Raw genomic sequence first — 19,359 nt, forward strand, 5'->3', positions numbered from 1 at the left:
TTGGAATTTAAGACTAAGTGAAGCCTTAATATGTGGCTATAAGTATTAAATAAAAATGTCACTATCATTCTACTTAAATTTCTTCAGATATGACAATGTGAGTGACTTCTTACAAGTGTTATTTCACTTTTATTTGTTCTGTTTTCTATTCCCCACTCCCACCTCCCATCCCAGTCCCCAGATCACTGGCTTTTCTTGTGTTTCTTTTCATTGCACGGCTATTTATTGAGTGTCTCCCCTGTGCCAGGCACTGTGTGGGGCGCTGCATGTACAGTGTTAAGGAGAATAGACAGGACCTGCTGCCCTCATGGACATCACGTTCAACGTCAGTAGCTGCAGGGGATTAGAGCGCTTCACAGCAAAGGAGTAAGAGTGAGGAAAGCGTTTGGAATTTGAACATCTTTACTGATCATAGTGACCATGTTTCATATTGGGTATGTTTTACCTTTATGACTTGAGTGTCATTTTTCTCTTTTTCACTTCTATTATTTCCTAAGTGTGAACAAGTAGCAGTGTGATGACAGTTAGATCAGGTGAATTTCTGAAGCTCTGACACCATAATCTTATTTTTTGCTGTGGCAAAGGATAGTAGATGTGTGTTGAGGACTAAGAGGAATTGTAGCTTATTTGTTGTGTCTGTATTGCCCAGGTTACTACTCCACGACTAACTGGAACATTTTATGTAACTCACTAAAATGTTCCATCATTTGTATTTTCTTCTTACCAAAAGTGTACTCTATGTACCTTTTTCTGATGGTTGATTTTTATTCTAAATGAATGAAGAAAATCTGGATTCCTTTTTTATTTTATAAAAAATAAATTTTAAACACTTAAAGATTTATTTTGAAATAAATATTTTAACTGCCATTTATTTTGTCCTTAATACTTCTTTGTTAAAAAGTATTGTTATAGTACTGAATCCTTAATTGGATCCTTAATTGTTATAGTACTGAATGGCCAGGGTATCAATACACTGTGTTTAACAAATTTTTACCAAGTCCCAGTCATTCTTGCAGAGCTTGCTATGTCAGATTCATTTACCATCATGAATTACAAATTTATGCTACCAGACACTGTCAAGTATTAAGTATACCGTACTGTGAGGTTGGATCTGTGCTCTGAAGATTTCACCTATGAAAAAAAAAATTTCAGAAACCTATTGTTCTTTTTGTAATATATATCCATATTATTTATCATAGCGAAATGACCTTTTTGTAAAATTAATGTTTTCTTTTAAGTGGTAAACATGTATTATATAATCAAGGGGAAAAATCTGCTTTCATAATGGGCAAAATTAGGTCAAGGGTATTTTATTTCAGGATTTATCCAGTTAGTTTTCCTGTAAAGTTATGTCTTCTTTTAGCTCAGTGTTCATTTGGTTTGTGAGGATAGAGGTCAGAGAAAGTTAATGAAAGCTACTGATTTGTTTTTCTTGCTAAAAATGTACACAAAGACGTGGAGTATTTTCCAAGTAGTTTCACAGGGTTTTTGCAAAGTTCAGATAAAATGTTCAGTTAACAAAGTTAAGTTCCATCGAGAAATTTGTAATACCATTAAGGTGCATTAAAAATAATGTTTCAAGGCAACAGCATATAAATATACTTACAAGTTATAGCTTAAAAAACAAAATGAAAATGAGGAATAATATAAATTGGTAAACTTTATACAAAAGACAATTTCAAAAATATGGCAACATTTTTTTTGAAGTCCAAATTGTTAAGTTGGATGGTAGGTACATGAGTGTTTTGGGGTTTTTTTTAACCTTTTCGTGCTTTAAAATATTTTATAACTAAAAAAAAGTATTTGCCTTACGAAAGTTTATATACCTTGAGAATTAAGAGATAAACATAGTTGATAAATATTGGCAGACAACATGCTACAATTTTTACTGCAGAGTTTAATAATGAAAAATATCTATTTTTTTTTTCTTAAAGAAATATTTCAGGAAAGCGTTCTATTTATTTTCTGTTTTGTGATCAGAGGTAGCAAGTAGAGGGAAAGTATCAGAGGACTCTTTTTAGCTTTGAGTGAGTGTCACAAGCCAGCTGAAGGAAAAGCAAAATCAAATAGGTAATAGAAATGAGAAAAGGAGAAAAAAATGAAAGAAAAGTGTGTATGTTGGAAAGTTGGAGTATTTCCTTGTGGATAACTTAGGAGTAAAAGGTGGGCTCATTGCCTCAGTTGGATGAAAAGCCAGCGGCAATTTCAGCTACCTTTTCTGACTATAACTAACCACTAATTTTAGGCTGTCCTAATTTAAAAAATGTTTTTTCTGTTTCTCATTGTAAGACAGTTGCTTAATTAATAGTTGTTGGGTATTTGGAAGACTTCAAAGGAAGTAATCTCCTTTGTGTATATTATTAGTGTGTTCATAATAGAAGTGAAACCTTTTTGGGGTACCCAGATACCAAGCTATGTGAAGCATAGGTGTTATCTGAATCATGTCCTTTCCTTTGAAATACTTGGAATTTGAAGAACAGGATATGCAATTTATATTACAACTAATTCTGGAGCAAATACAGCAAGGCAGTTTTTTCCTGTTTATTTTGTAAACTCTGAGTGCATTGAAAGTTGAAAGCAAAGGACAAGAGCTTCCTTTGTTCATGGCACATATTTCAGTATATTTTTCTGAAATTGTCAGTATCTTCTGACCAGTGCCTTCATTTTCTTATTTGTTGTCAAACATTGTTATTGGTATTATTTCTGTATAAAAGGCTTTAGGAAGGCCATGGTGTAATATTCTTATATTAAGAAAAAGGATATGATTATAAAGCTAAAACATAGCTTCAGTTTTATTTGTATATGGTTTGCTACAAATTGAGGGAGATTGAAAATATTTTAAATCAAGAGCAGACATTGAGTAAAAGCTTATGGCTTTGGATGGATTTGAAGCATGATTAAATGATAGAGTAAATAAAAGTCCCTGGTCAACCAAATCCTAATGGGGGGAAGTAAGAGTACTGCATAATAATTGAGCCTCAGCTTCAAAAACAAATCTTTCTGTGAACTGGTACTACTCCCAGGGTCAAGAGAAATAGTAAGAACAGTACTGAGCACACATGGCCTTTCCTATAAAAATATGAACCAGAAAACTCACAAACTTAAAAGAACCATTAATGTCATAATCCCAAATTTGTAACACATTCATCAAATGTTTAACATACAGGTTTCTCTTTAAAAACGGGGTATAAAGCAGAAACTAACACACCATTGTAAAGCAATTATACTCCAATAAAGATGTTAAAAAAAAAATCCATACAAAAAATAGTGGTGGTAGGAGGAGGAGTAATAGGCATGGTAAAAGACAAAAAGATTTAAAACACCTGCAAGCAATTCCAGGAAAAAGCCTTCAATTATTGTACTTTAAGCCAATTCTGTTGTACAATCCTGTCCCCTCCCGGCTCCCTCCCCTCTTCACTAGTAACTTTATTAAAGATCAGGAACAAGTGCTGTCATCCTACCTATGTTATAGTAGATGACACGTTCCTAACAGTTTTTTTTTTCAAGCAAGGGGGAGCTCGTTCTGTGTGCTGCAGCACGAGGAAGCGAAAACAAGAAACAGGTGCCCTTGCTCGCTAGCCTAACAGTTTTTAAAGTGACATCTCACTGCTTGATTTATCCAGAACCTTTTTCCCTTATTTCCTGTATTAGCTTGCTAAGGCTGCCATAACAAAGTACCACAAACTGAGGACTTAAACCGCAGAAATCTTCTGTCTCACAGTTCTAGAAGCTGGAAGTTGGAGATAAAGGTGCCAACAGGGTTAATTCCTTCAGAGAGCCGTGGAGAGAGAATCTTCCATGCCATTCGCCTAGTGTGTAGTGGTTAGCTGGCAATCTTTGGCGTTCCTTGGCCTATAGAAGCATCACCCCAATTTCTGCCTTCATCCTTGCATGGCATTCTGTGTGTGAGGTTGTCTTCAGATTTCCCCTCTTCCTAAGGAAACCAGTCATATTGGATTAAGGCTAATACTAAGGATCTCTTTTTAACTTGATTACCTCTGTAAAGACCCTATCTCCAAATAACGTTATATCCTGATGTATGCTGAGGGAGTTAAGACCTCAGTAGATGAATTTTTGAGGGACATATTCAACCCACAATGCTTCCCTTCTTTTCTTTCTACACTTCCCAACTAATAGTAAAAATTTACTTCCCAACTATACTTGCCAACTTCCCAATTATAATGTTATCTATTATTTTTATTTGACAGTCTCCTCTAAAAACAAGTTTATGGGTTTTTTCATTAATCTAAATTTGCTGAATTTCAGTCATGGAGTTGGAGAAATACTATGGTGAGACATGACTGGAAAAGGAACAGTGTGTGCAAGTTAATTTACAATTTGAGGTTGAACTATGTAGTTTACTATGTAGTTTAGAGAAGATACAAATATTCAGAGCAGGGGGGAGGTAGGTAGGATTTGAGTGAGCAAAGAGGATAGTATGAGGTCATTTCAAGTTCAGGAATAGCTTCAATGAGCATTTAGATTTAAGTAAGATCTTAGAGGCAGAAATCCAAAACTAGGAAACTGTCCTGAGTCTGGAGAATTCTGAATAGTGACAGCCACCTTTTAGGAAGATCTACCACTTAACTACTTCTTGACTTTGGGCAAATTATTTAACCTTTCTGCATCTCAATTTCTTTGTCATTAATATGAGGTTATGGTGATTAAATTAGAGAGTCCATGAAAAAGTGCTTGGTATATATTCAGTGTTATCTATTATTTTTTTAATTGATAATATATGTAAGGAAACTGTTAAAATATCTTAATGTGAAGAAGTGAAAGCAGCTGGTGGACAGTGAATTAATCAGATAAACTAGAAGAAAGGTAGAAATGTTGATGTTTCCATATCCAAGGAAGAAAAGTTTAGGGAAAAAAGGTGGTCTGAATTGTGTAATGTGGACCTGAAGCCGGTGGAAGAGAATTAGGACCAAAAAGAAGCCTTTGGATTCAAGCAGAAAGAGGTTATTAGTGACTGTAGTAGGCAGAATAATAGTCCCCTAAAGATGTCCTCCTCCTCTCTGGAATCTGAATATGCTCTGTTACAGAATTAAGGTTGCAAGTCAGATGACCATAAAAATAGAAAAATTATCCTGGGTAGTCCAGATGGGTCAATTTTTTTTAAATTTTTTAAAATTTATTTATTTTTATTTTCGGCTGTGTTGGGTCTTCGTTTCTGTGTGAGGGCTTCCTCTATTTGCGGCAAGCGGGGGCCACTCTTCATCGCGGTGTGCGGGCCTCTCACTGTCGCGGCCTCTCCCGTTGCGGAGCGCAGGCTCAGTAGTTGTGGCTCACGGGCTTAGTTGCTCCGCGGCATGTGGGATCTTCCCAGACCAGGGCTCGAACCCGTGTCCCCTGCATTGGCAGGCAGATTCTTAACCACTGCGCCACCAGGGAAGCCCCCCAGATGGGTCAATTTTAATCACAAGGGTTCTTAAAAGCTAGAAGAGGGAGGCAGAAGAATGTAGGCTGAAGTGATTTAGATGTTGAAAGACTCAACCAGTCATTGCTGGGTTTGAAGATGGAAGGGGGCCACAAGCTAAGGAATGGTGTCCTCAGGAACTGGAGAAGTAGAAGGAAAAGGAAATTTCCCTGGAGCTTCCAGAAAAAAACACAGCTCTTGCTTCCAGAAAAAAACACAGCTCACACCTTGATTCTAGCCCAGGGAGACCCTGTCAGATTTCTGACCTCCAGAACTGTAAGATAATAAATTTGTGGTGTTTTAAGCCACTGAGTTTGTGGTAATTTGTTGAAGCAGCAATACGAAACTAATAGAATAACCAAATGAGAATCTTCATAGAATTTTGGAGATGAACAGTATATTACAGTGAACTTGGAAGCCAGGATTGTTAATTGCTCAAAGTCTTACCTAAAGTACTTCTGAGAATGATATTCCAACATTCTAGTCCCACTAGGGCATGTAAGTATTTCATTTCATCTTTTCCATACCAAAGGCAGGCTAACCATAGACCTGAACTTGATCAATAAGTCTAAAAATAGGGTTGTCTTCCCTTCCTTTTATAGCTTTAAAAAAACATATTGTCAACTACATATACATCTCAGCTAAAGTCTGCTAACAAGGTAGTATTCATCAATGACTGGGAAATAAATTATAAAATGATTTTGTACACAGTTATTTGATTCAATTCAGTTTTATAGATTAGAGAACTGAAGTTCAGAGCAAAGAATCCTGTGTCATATCGTCATCATCCATCTTCTATTGCCAGAGCTGGCCTGGAGCCCAGAGCCTTTCTGTACCCAGAGATCCTTTTACCACCCAATGCTGTCCCTCTTTCTCATTGTTACATCTCGAGGTCTGGCTTTGGGATTGGATTGCTTCTGGCCTTAAATCACCTTACATCCTCTGAAGCAGTACGGAAGATGAGAAAGTGGTAACAGTGCACAGATAGTAGCCTTTTTCATACTAACACATAGTCCCGTTACTAGAGCAACACAAAAATGTCAAATGGAAATAGCAAATATGTAAAGTCCTTATTGTGTGTTAGACACGTATACTGTCTATGTATAGTAACTCATTTAATCCTCACCATAGTTTCTGGTATAAATACATTATTATTACAGATGAGATCCTGAGGTACAAAGAGATTATTTAACTTGCCCAAGGTCATACCGAGGCAGAGTGGGATAGGGATGGATGCCATCCTTTACTTTCATTTAAAACTGTGATGCTTTTTCTCAAACTTTTTATTTTGAAAATGTTCAAAGGTACAGAGAATTTGAATAGTACAATGAACACCCGTATACGTACTCTCTCTAGATTTAACGATTATCAGTATTTGCCACATTTACTTTATCTCCATTTATGTGTATGTGTGATCATGACACTTCAGCATCTGCCCAGGGCAGGCCACCTCCAAATATGCCTCAATGGCATATTGATTGTTTTGAATTAAAGTTACTTGAGAAACAGCAGGTGGAAAAAAAAAATGATATAAAAACAAAAAACACTCTGACCCTCCCTCCCCCTTTCCCACTGAAAGTGGTAAATAAATCATTAGTGGGAAATATTTACTTTGGTACCCAACTCAAAACTATTTTTAGTTTTGTTTCCGTTAACTGTTTTTTAGACCTGTAACTCAAATCTGGACGGAACTGAAGGAGCTAGAGGAATGGTGGAGGTGGGAAGCGGAGCAGAGGGCGGGAAGTGGTCCCAGGATATTGCCTGGGACTGCCAGCCCAGTGGATTCTGGGAATTGTAGTCTCCCAGTCATCCAGGACATTCTGGTTTAGGGAACCTGACTACGAGTCCCAGAAGCCTCTGGTGTGGCTCACTGGGAACGCACTTCCTGGGACGCGGAGAGGGAGATGGTCTAAGAGGTTCCTCAGTGTGGGCGAGTAAAATGCTCTGGATGTGAGAAACAGGTAGGTCTGGTCAAGAATGTTCCGATTTCTGGGTCTTTTGCATAAGTAGTTGAGGATTTTGTGTAAGGTTGCTTAAACGACGGGAGTCATTTAGCCTTGAAAAATGCTGACCACATTTGCGGACGTGAACACTGAGTGAGGAGGTATTTGGTAGAGCTCTAAAAAATTATTTTGGACCCAGGAGTATGAATATGTCTAGGTGTCTGGTCGGGGCAGCCAGGGGCTTGGGGCTTGCCTGGCCGGGTGTGCGGTGTGGAGCTGCAGGTTGCTATTTTTGAATCAGCAGCTCATGCTGGTTGTGTAATGATGACCTGCTCGCTGTTCAACCCACTCAGTGTTGCAGAGATGGGTTTTTCTGAGAGCGTTCATAGTCACTTTTGCGGTCTCTTTCCACTGGTTCTAACCTGGAAAGCTCTTTTTTTTTTTTTCCTTCTTTTTTTCTCCTCGCTCTGGTGCTCCTGAGGACACAGCTCAAAGGGAGTGGGGGGTGGAGGGGAGGCTTCTCTGGAAGCTTGATTTGCTTTCCTCTGAAGCCCGAGTTCTGTGTTACAGGCTTTGCAAGAGGCTAGTCACGACATTAGAAAGCCAGACTTGGTGACCCCACTTAAAAATGATTGCTCAGAGATCCTGTTGTGTGTTTTCTATTATAAAAATGATTTCACTTAACTTCGGAGTGAGCAGTTGTGCTTGAAACCAACCCAGACATACATCTGGAAAAGAGAAAAACAAAAACAAAAACAAAAAAAAACACCTGATTGAAATCACTTCTGTGCAGACTGTTGGGAACATCATTCTACTTAATGATCGTAGTAGGGCTAGTGATATAGCCTTAATCCAGGAAGTTTTCAGGTGTTTACAAGTTTTCCTTCTCATCCTCCTATTTGAGGTAAATAGTGTTTGAAGAGGAAGTTGTTGATGCTTAAGAAAGATATATGGAAACGTTTAAATGGCGGGTTGAGCTATTGGTGGCACTATAAACTCAAATATTCTAGATGCAAATTTTAGGAGGCACAGTGTGAATCAACTTGGACTAGTTTTGTTGTCAGTATCCTTTTAAAAGGTATAAAAGAAACATCATGAATGTCTTTTATGCCAAGACAACTGATCACACAGTGTTTCATCGGCCCTTCATTCTTTCACTATAGTCATGAAAGGATCTAAAAAATTCATTAAATATTGATTATCTATTTCTAGGACAGTAAAGTGACTTTTATCCTTATTTTTCCTATCTTCTTGAATCACAAAATGAGGGTTAATTTTTTCTTCTGTATCTCACATATAGATATTGTGTGAATTTAAGAATAAACTGCCTTTTTTTTTTTTAACTCATTGACCACCTTTTTTGGTTTAAGATTTCATTGGTTTCAGATGATTGCTAATTACTTTTCCTAATGCCCTGTGAATTCAAATTGAGTTTTTAAACTAGTACCATATTAATCTGAAGTACTTTTCCTATTTCTTTAGGTCCAGATCATCTGTGCTGTGTGTTCAGATGTGCATATATTTCTTCTAAGTTGATTAAAGTTGTTTTAGAACTATCAAGTACCTCAAAGAGTAAGTACATTCCTTGATTATATCTCTTCCTTTTGCTACCATATATCAGATGACACTTTTTCTCTTGTTTAACAAAATAAAGTTATAGGACAAACCTCCATTGCAAGTGCTATGTTGATGATCTACAGTTTCTAAGAAAACCCAAATTACGGTAGAAGGGACTGCTAGTGTTACTACCAAGGATTAATGTAGCTGCTATTACAGATGTGTTCTCATGTATCTATTCCTTAGAATTGTTCCTGAAAAAATACAATAATGGATCTGGTAATTCTTTAAGCTCTTAGCCACTATTCCTGCTCCAAACCTCTTTGAACTCTATTCCAAACCACAGGAAAGATATTCTTTTGAAAATATTTTTATTTGAAATATCTTTGATAACCTTTAATTGTGTACAAAAATTTATCCATCTTCTTCTCTGCAAGTCATTGTGGAACAGTTAGATGACAAATGTGAAGTGGGTGTTTTGAACAGAGTTCTTGTCTGATTTGGTCAGTAACTACTCTCAGAGAGAATGCTCTCAGATAAACCTACCAATAATCATTACAGACTTAAATTCCTGATCCTATTCTGCTTTACAAAGGGCTTTACTCTTTATGATCTCACAGCTACCTTGGGGGACATTTGAGAAATTTAAGATGCAGAGGACATAGGTGACTTTCCCAGTTTGCAAATGGTGGTTTATGACTGGCATATGAGTCTTGTGCTTGCCTGGGTTACAATACCAAGCTGCCTCTCAGATGGAAACAGCAAGCCCAAACATCTGTATATACAACCCAGCTCAAGACTGTCAGCCAGCTAGTGTTCATGGGTGTGCCTCAGATTGTTAAAGTGTGTTCTTAGCCTTGCACATTTGCTGCAGTCGCTAATAAGGGGTTTTCATATGGCAAAAAGATGTTTTTTTCCTCATTGGGAGAAATATTTTAAAGAGGAAATATAAATAAAAATATAATAAATTGTTTAACTTTGATAAGCAAACATTAATTTGATATATGAACCACTCTTAATGGCAAGGGGCGAATCCCGTATGTAACATACCTGTTAAGTTGAAAACACGAGAATCAACAGAGCCATAATTGATCGAATCTCTAACCACTGTGGAAGTTAACCAGTGTCGCCAGACTTAGATATGTGTTTCTAGAAGCATAGGCTGTATATAAATACCTGGGAATGGCCTCATCTTTCTTGGGAAGTTTCTGGGGGAAGAAAATGAACTTTATTTTTAAAAATGAGAGGCTTTGGCCAATAAAGAATGGAAAGCAGCATTCTAGAAGCAGTTTGAAGGCTTCAAAACACAGAGTGTGAATGAATGAAATGAGTGGAACTGATCCTAGAGCAAATTTTTAACTTTCTGTGTCCTGACCATACTCACATGGACCTTCCATTTGTTTGTTTGTTCATTCATTCAACAAATAATTGAGTGCCTTCTGTGTGCCAGTGTTGGACACAGTGAATAAAACAGAAGGCTCTCTGTCCTCCTGAAATTTACAGTCTGGTCAGAGAGATAAACATTGAACAGGGAATATAAGCATAATCACTGCTACCAAAGAAAAAGTACGGAGGTGCAGCCAGAGCGTGTAACTAGGGGCAGGGGGAAGGTGAAGGGTGGGGGAAGAGAGGGGAGGTTTAGGACCAGACTCCCTGGAAACCAGAAAGATGAGTACGAGTTAGCTAAGCAAAGAATAGGATGGGATTAAGAAAGTTCTAGGAGGAAAAACAGCATGAGAAAAAGCCCTTAGCCAAATTGAAAAACAAAATTTGAGAAGTTAAAAGAAAAGCAGTATGGCTACATAGACAGTAATATGTAAGGTGGGACGATGACACAATAAGGAGATTGAGAATCTGGCAGGAACCAAATGGTGGGATTTAAAACTTTGGAAACTATGGGAAAGATTTAAAACTTTACTCTGAGGAAGCTATTCAATAGGAAGCTATTGAATGGTAAGAAATGTAGTGAAATGATCAGATTTGCATTTGAAAAAATTATTCCAGATTCGAAATTAATTGGTATAGCTCTAAGAGTCAGCAATATCTTTCAGTTTTAAATCACTAAACATATTCCTTCTCCCAACTATCCCTATAAAATGTTACTTCATCCCTCTAGTGAGATATACTACTTACCGTCAAATCATACATATGTGGAGTTAAGAGCAGGGTATAAAAAGTAAAGCAGCCAAAGAAAGTTACAAAGAGCAAGGACATTAATTCCAGCACTGAGACTGAAATTTAGTTAAATAGAGGTTAATAGTATTTCCCTTCTGAAAAATGCCGTGGTATACTTGTTGGCTCTCTAAAATAGGACTGTTAGTTAGTCTCTGGGATCTGAGCTAAGAATACTTCAGCAGACGCAAATTCAGGGGACTGATATAACACTTGTATTGATTTGATGCAGGATAAATTTGAACACACTTGATACTGAAATAGATATTGACTATTGACCCACCTCTGTTTATTAGTGTCATTTGACAGTCTGTAGGCTAAGAACTACAGAAATTTATTTATCAATAGCAAAGTCATTCATACTGATCTTGTGTCTCATTCCATTTGCGTTGTAGGAATCAGGGGTACAGGGCAGCTTGATTGAAGAAATCTCAATTACATTGATACTCCAAGTATTTGTCCCCTACCTCTGAAAGCAGGAAGGAATTGTGATTGGGTTAGGACTTTGCATGGGTTATCTGAAGGAGTTCTGAAGCTTTGAAAGAAACTGGGGGAAACTTTTTCTTACGTCTTTACAACATTGATTAAATCTTCATTCTCTTTCATTGCTCAGTTTTTCTCTAACACTGAATGATACATTTTTATGAACAGGTATCTTATTGGGTCACTTTGCTTAATACCTAACAATAATCACTTGATAGGTAATAATCAGACATCTCTTTCATTATCAGCATTTTGAGTTCTTATAAAACAGCATATTCTTTCCCTCAGTCTGACTGTTAGCACACTGGGGCAAGGTCCAGATCTTAGTGGCCTCAGTGTCCCTCTAGGGCCTAACAGAGTGTTTTGCATGTGCTAGATACTCAGTAAATACCTGTTGAATGAATGATTGCTTAGTAATGGCTACTTCCTTGTCCAGTTCTACGTCATTAATAGCCTACCTTTGTGAGTTGCTGTGGCCTTGGGTCGGGGCCCAGTATTTATTTATTCAAATATTCCTAAAATGACTCTTGTGCCAGGCACTGTGCAAGTTACTTACAGTATACTGGGGGGACAGGCGAATGAGCAGAAACCAACAGGAAGCTGGATTCTAGAGACTGACAACAGTAGTGGCATTTTCCAGGGTAAACATCCTCAAACTTGCACCAGAGTTTCCATTGTTGGACTAAGGTGGTTGGATGGTTGCTAAAATTAAGCATTTAAAATTTGCAGGAAAAAAATAAATTAGGACCATAATTCCTCTGTTTGAAGTATTTTCATCCATAACATTTTCTTAAACAATTACTACTTTTGGTAATATTGACAGAAGACAGCATGATAAACAAGTAGTAAACTAAGAGCAGAGAAACTTAGAACTAGTTATGCTTAACTTGAGGACTTTAAAAAATGGTCATTTGTGCTTAAACTCCGATTTTTATATTGTACACTTATATATGTATGTGTGTGGATAGGTATGTACACATACGTATATGTTTTCTGCTAGTAAAATTATTCCTAGTTCATGTGATTGCATTAAATATATAGTAAATTAAAATAGTCTGTTCTGTTGTCTCATAGGAGGCATGATGGAAGGCAGAGAAAATATATTTGAGTGGTGTTTGGAGAGTGAGTTTCAAACTCTTGAAGAAATAAAGCTGAATAATATACTGGTTTTTATAATTTGTTGTATACAGAAAAAGAACACAGCCTTTTAATTTGAGATGAAAGGCCTGGCTACTTTTTTTCTTTTTCCTTATAATAGCATTAATAGAGATAGGTTGTCATTTCTTCAGAAATCTTTGTGTTCATCTTATATGAGCAGTAATAGTAGACTAACCAATCATAGTATATTAGTATAATAACCAATAACCAATAGTTTAATAACCTGAAATGCATGCCCGTCATCTTGAACCAGTCAGGAAGTAGATGAGTAGAATAATTTCAGGGACCTTTGTTCTCTCTTTTTCGTTTGAGTAACTCATTGGAGAGGAGTCTATTTACGTTTTGTGATTTTCTGGTATGCCTGGTATATAGGAATGAGATGTTTGCTTTTTTTTTATTTAACGTTTATTCAACAGATGTTCTTTGAACTGCTCCAGGATGCCAAGCACTGAGCTGATCACTGAGTGCTAAGAAGTAGTTAATGCTTGCATCACACTTACAAGGCGCCAGATATAACTTTAAGCATTTGACATTATATTAACTCATTGAATACTTAGAAAACCCTGTGAGGTAGGCACAGTTACTTTTCCCGTTTTACATATGAGGAAAATGAGGCACACAGAAGTATTGTTGTTGACCCAAGGTGACTTTGGTCACTTGGCTAGTAAGTGAGTAATTGGGGGTTGGAACCCAAGCAGTCTGGCTCAGAGTCTGCCCTCAACCACTCTGCTGCCCTGTAGTGCTTCTTTCCCTATGCCTTTGTCTTTTATGCTGGTCTCATTTTACATTTGCGTGAGCATTTGAAGCCGAATTTGTGTTTGTAGTTGACGGTTGATGAGTGCTTTGACCCTATATATTTGAGTGTCTGACACATCAAAGTGCTTGAAATGTGGTTGTTGAATGAGTGATTTTGGACAACTGAGAGAATTTCTGATGTGATGTTAAGAGAATCTGAAATTATTTTGGTTGTTCCTCTGATTCACTGTGTAGAAAAATACTCATGTGTGAAGACTCTAGTTGCTATATGACCCAGGCAGTAGTAAGCAATCGTGTGTGTGCAGCTGTGCTCTGAGGTCACATGCATGTGTGCTTATATACATTCATATTGTATATGGAGAGGAGACAAGGGACAGAATTTCCCTGTTTGCATTGATGTCATTGGTTGTGTTTCCAGTCAGCACCGTGCTCTCCTGTTGTCCCCTCATGATTTGTCCTCTTGTGTGTCACCCCCTAGTCTGACTGGCAGTACTGCACAAGCCTGCCTGCCATGGGCTGTCGGGATGTCCATGCAGCCACGGTCCTCTCCTTCCTGTGTGGGATCGCCTCGGTAGCAGGCCTCTTTGCGGGGACTCTGCTTCCCAACTGGAGAAAATTACGACTGATCACGTTCAACAGAAATGAGAAGAACCTGACTGTTTACACAGGCCTGTGGGTGAAGTGTGCCCGGTACGACGGGGGCAATGACTGCCTGATGTACGACACTACTTGGTACTCATCAGTTGACCAGCTGGACCTGCGGGTCCTCCAGTTTGCCCTGCCCCTCAGCATCCTGATTGCAACGGGGGCCCTGCTGCTCTGCCTGATTGGAATGTGTAACACCGCCTTCAGGTCCTCGGTGCCCAACATCAAACTGGCCAAGTGTCTGGTCAATAGTGCAGGCTGCCATCTGGTGGCCGGGCTGCTGTTTTTCCTGGCAGGTACTGTGAGCCTCTCCCCATCCATCTGGGTCATCTTTTATAACATCCATCTGAACAAGAAGTTCGAGCCAGTCTTTATGTTTGACTATGCAGTGTATGTCACTATTGCTAGTGCTGGGGGCTTGTTTACGACTTCCCTTCTACTGTTTATTTGGTACTGTGCATGCAAATCTTTGCCTTCTCCTTTCTGGCAACCGCTGTACTCCCATCCTCCCAGTATGCATACATATTCACAGCCCTATTCAGCACGCTCCCGCCTCTCTGCCATAGAAATCGACATTCCAGTAGTTTCACACACCACCTAGTGGGGAAATAGTTGCTAAAGAAAACTTGTAGCCTCACATTTCCCTTGTGCAAGGAGCTATTTTGGACCTATATACATTTCCCTTTGTTTCTGATCAGTCAGTGAAGCCAAATTAGTATGTCTTAGTAAGATGAAGTGCTGCTAGTTTTTATGAAAAGTACAATATTTAAATGTGAATCATTCCTTTTATCTTCTTATGCTAGAAGGATTTTTAACCTCCAGGTGGATATCTGATCAGTTATTTCGGTGGAAAGGACCTGTGTCTCAATTGAGGTGATTTAGAGCAACATAGTAAAAAATGATTGCTAAGAGAAGCTCTTATAAGCGATCCTTATGAGTATTTCAGAATGTGTATTGTCCTTTTGCTACAGTACCTTAAATTGGGAAAAAAGGGCAATTTCAAATTAAAAATTTTTTTTCAGGTAAGGGTAATATTTTAACAGTAGCCAGTCTACCAGCTTAGGCTGTAACTTTTCTTACTTCTTTCTCGGGGCTAATTGTATTGAATAGAGTTTGGTATTTTGAAGATGACTTTCTTTTGTGAGTTCTAATCTTCTACCTCATGCCTGTGTTTAAAAATAAAATGTATTTTAAGTGATGTCAGAGAGAATAAGCCTAACATTTAAAATATCTATTAGTATGGATAACATTTAACATAATTTTAAAAGTTAATAGTTCTATAAGTTGTATTATTAAAGTTAAAGTGCCATGTGATGGATTGGTGCTTCCTCTGAGGCAGAAAAACTTTTCTCCAGATATCATCCACCAAGTGGTACTCATGCCCACGTATAATCTCTTAGTGATTAAGAGAAAGAAATAAAGAGGCCCGAGTGGTTAGTTCTCCTTTAGACAGTGGTAGGGGACAAGCATCTGTTCTTCAGTGACAACATCAGAGATTCATTCTGGTGGCTGCCTTTTGGGTGACGGGTGAAGTGAGGCATGGCTTCACCATGACTGCATTCACCCTTGATTCAGTTCCTGCCCCCATCACCGATTATTTCCTTGAGGATATATCTTTGCCCAACACTTTACTAGGTGCTATAGAGGATACATGCAAAGTATGAGATCCGGTCCCATCTACTAAGAAATTTTAATTTAATAAGAGAAGATCAAACTGTTATCTGACAATTAGGGAACAGTCTGACTTCAGTGGCAGCTGGTCTTCACTTCTCAAGCATTGATCTAGGAATATATTTCACCCAGAGACATGGCTTTCTGTCAGACAGGCTTATTGTACAATACCAGCAATGTTTGGAACCCAGAAATTCAGTTTGTTGGATCCTTTAGAGCACCTACATTAGCCTAGACACTGTAATAACACGATACCAGATTCATAAGAATGGATGGGCAAAAGTGGTAAAGATTAAATTGTTCCCTTTTCACCTCTCAAAGTATGATGATGTATTAAAGAGGGAGGAATATTTAAAATCTTTCTAATGGGGTAACATTTAGAGGAAACCATGTTAACACTGAGATGAATGCTTAGAAATTCAGGGATATTGGGTGTTTACCCTTATGAATTTGAGCTGTTTATTTGATGTAATTTGCTACACATTAGTACTATGTTCATGGGGATTTTGTTCTATTATCCATTACAAATTTCACAGACAGCTAGTTGCATGTTAACAGATTATTGTGCCTCTTCTGCAAATCTGAGTATGCTTCTGGTACTTCTGTGGACGTAAATGGTACTTTTGTTTCTAATTCCAAACACTAGTTTATGTACATAGCAAGTAAATACAGTTGTATAATTTTTAAATGCCATCAGTTAAAAGCATGCAAAACTATGGTTTTCTTAGCTATAGCTTCTGATTTCCTTCAGTTCTTTTAATTCTTCTCAGATATAGCTGAGTCTTGATCATTCCAAGACAGCGTCAGGTAGAATTTTGAGATTAATATTAATTTCCCCCTTTGCTAATTAATTTCTGTCCCCTCTCTCACTGAAATTGTCCAAAAGTGTCAAGAATTCCACCATTCTTTGTATAAACAATGTTAAAAGCAGACTCAGCCATTAATATTCTAGACAGTTTTTAGTCCATGGGATCATGTATATAAAATGTTAAACTTTTCCTGTAAGAATCTTTCGGATTCTTTTCATAATCTGTAGCCTCTAATTAGTATTTATTATAGATTCATTTGGCAAAAGAAACAATTGTTTCCCTTACTGTCATTAATATTTCAGATTTGCTATCAGGAGCTATTCTTCAAAGCCATCAAAGGAAATCAAGTATTTATAATTCTTTTTAATAACTTTTGAGCATTCATCAGTCTATCATTGTGATGGGGGATATCTTTTTTTGTTGTTACAAGTCTCTTAATGTTAAAGGCCTTTTACAGAAGCTTGGAAAACCTTAAATGTAGTATGATCCACCAGATTTGGTTTATCCAACCATGGGAGAAAAAAACCCTGAGCTTACTTTACTTGTAAATAAATATACACTATAACAGATAATATGTTTGCTGTAAACTGCAATGTAAAACCTCGATAAAACTGCACTGTACTTGATGTTTATTAAAAGATGTATTTTTACAAGTTTCTGTTTCTATCATTTCGTCAGTGCTTTAAGTTGAAATATTTTGAGAAATGTTTCTTAAATATGTGCAAATTGAAAAAGACACAGCACCATTTAAAGCCCTGTAGAATAGCAATTGGAATGGAATTGGAAAACTTGGCATTATTATTTCAGAAGCATCAGGACCCTTCAATTCTAAGAGTGGTCTTAGGAGTTCACTGGACTATTTCAACATTCCACAAAAAAAACACCAAATAAAGTCAAATGTGCCAGACTTGCCTCATCAATGGAGTGTTTCAGCGGTCTGTGATCTTGTAGATTGGGAGTTCTCAAATGGTTAAGTGGGAGGATCTTTCCTTACTCTTCAGAACTCGAGGTTAACAGGAAAAGCAGTCCTAACAGGTAAGTCACCTCAGAATTTCTGGAGCCTGGAATGAGCTCTTAGTTTTCTGCCTCCTGGTGAGAGCATTCACAAGCACTCCTTACTGAACCCAAGGCTCTCTGGTGGGACATTAGATGCCAGAGCCGTACGTTGCGCTGGAAATCCAAAGCTGCTTCAAGCTGGCCATCCCCATAGCTGATTATACTAACGCACCACAGTCCGGAGTCTGCCCCTTGGTTGCACAGTCTCACTGAGGGTGGCTGAAATGCTAGAGAAACTCTTCATGCTAACCAAATTCACAAGAGACTGATTTACCAACCAGAAGTGAGAAATATAGATGCCTTGCAACCACTATCCAAGACCAGTGTTTTAAAAATACACCCTACACAGAGCTCCTTGGAGAAAAGACCGATTCCACTCCTGGGGTAGGGAAAGTACAAGATGAGCCCAGCACATCGTCTTCCGTAAAGGAAATGGTCAAAGAATGATGGGGACTTATCCAGTTACACAGAAGCCGGCTTAAAGAGGTTCCCACTGGCCAAATCTGGGACAATCTGAGCATCAAAATAATAGTAATGGGTTATAATCCATTGAATAAAGCAAAAATCCATGCATCCCTACTGATACAAATGGGAAGAAAGAAAAGTTGTTTCTTACAGTAAAATACCAAGTAAATATGGAAAAATAGATGGAGTTGGGAAAACATCAATAGAATTGAAACTAGTTGGTGCAAGTTTGATGAGAAAGAGGATATTTACGTTGTCTCAAAATACTGCTCCACAAATTACTAATATCGGAGGGAAAAGTAGTAACTTTGTTAGTCGATAAACTTGGCAAACACAGCCTTAACCAAGTGATTAAATTTATCACCAATACAACAAACCAACATCATGCACCTTCTAATATGCAACAAGAAGGTCAGATCATTGCTTTTGTGGTGTTTCCATTAAAAATACATAGCTTGAGACTAATCTTGAGGAAACGTGCAGTTTGTCAGTTCCACTTTTACTTTTTGCCCCCTCCTCTACCTCTCCTGATCTCACACCTCTTCATTTTAATAGAAAAGCATAAAACCTTACAGCCTAAGTTGTCTCTAAAATATTTCCTACAGTAACTCTTTTAGGAGAGAACTTGAAGAGCTTGTGTCAGGTTTCTCTGGGAAAAATAAAAAGGAAAGGTCCTTGCAGAAGAGATGTAAATCAAAGTGACAGAACCACAGGACTCATGGGATCTTAATTAGCTGTCCCATTTCATTGCTTAGCAGTATCTTCAATCCTGAAGTATACTGATAGGTTAGCCTAAGGGCTATCTCCCCTTCTTTCCCCTGCCCCACACTGGAGTAACCTTTCTAGGAGAAGGTCATTCTCCCTGTGCTGGTGGGTGTCTCACCACCCTCCAGCCCAGGAAGGTTCTCTGTCGGTGACATAGCATGCCAGAGCCCTTTAAAACCTCACTGCAGGACTGGAACTCAGAAAAAGCACAACTATAGCCTGCCTAGTAGTCATATCCAAATCTGCTATTAACAGGAAATTTGGGTTTGTTTGTTTTAATTTCTTTGGAAATAATGCCAGCTTTCCAGACTGTTATGTGAAACAAATCCTTCAGCAAATTTTGACGAAGAAAATGAGATGGTGAATGAGGAGAGAAATTGTTTCTTATTTTGTATGAAAAACCCAGTATGACTGGGTCCCGTTAGCAGGAATGTAGTAATCATGATTTTGAGTGGTCCTT

At 37.9% G+C, this 19,359-nt stretch overlaps 1 protein-coding gene across 1 annotated transcript; it reads left to right on the top strand.

The window, feature by feature from the left end:
• The first annotated feature begins 7,294 nt into the window (after nt 1-7,294).
• CLDN12 (claudin 12) lies at nt 7,295-17,266 on the top strand. Its single transcript, XM_036863464.1, has 3 exons — nt 7,295-7,380; nt 8,845-8,934; nt 13,967-17,266. Exon 3 carries the CDS (start codon nt 14,000-14,002, stop codon nt 14,732-14,734), a length of 735 nt encoding a protein of 244 aa, XP_036719359.1. The 5' UTR covers nt 7,295-7,380; nt 8,845-8,934; nt 13,967-13,999; the 3' UTR covers nt 14,735-17,266.
• Nucleotides 17,267-19,359: the final 2,093 nt, after the last annotated feature.

Source organism: Balaenoptera musculus, chromosome 9, assembly GCF_009873245.2.
Source record: "Balaenoptera musculus isolate JJ_BM4_2016_0621 chromosome 9, mBalMus1.pri.v3, whole genome shotgun sequence".
In the NCBI taxonomy this organism is placed as follows: domain Eukaryota; kingdom Metazoa; phylum Chordata; class Mammalia; order Artiodactyla; family Balaenopteridae; genus Balaenoptera; species Balaenoptera musculus.

Coding starts and splice junctions, on each gene's coding strand:
- CLDN12 (XM_036863464.1), top strand. CDS start 14,000: ATGGGCTGTCGGGATGTCCATGCAGCCACGGTCCTCTCCTTCCTGTGT.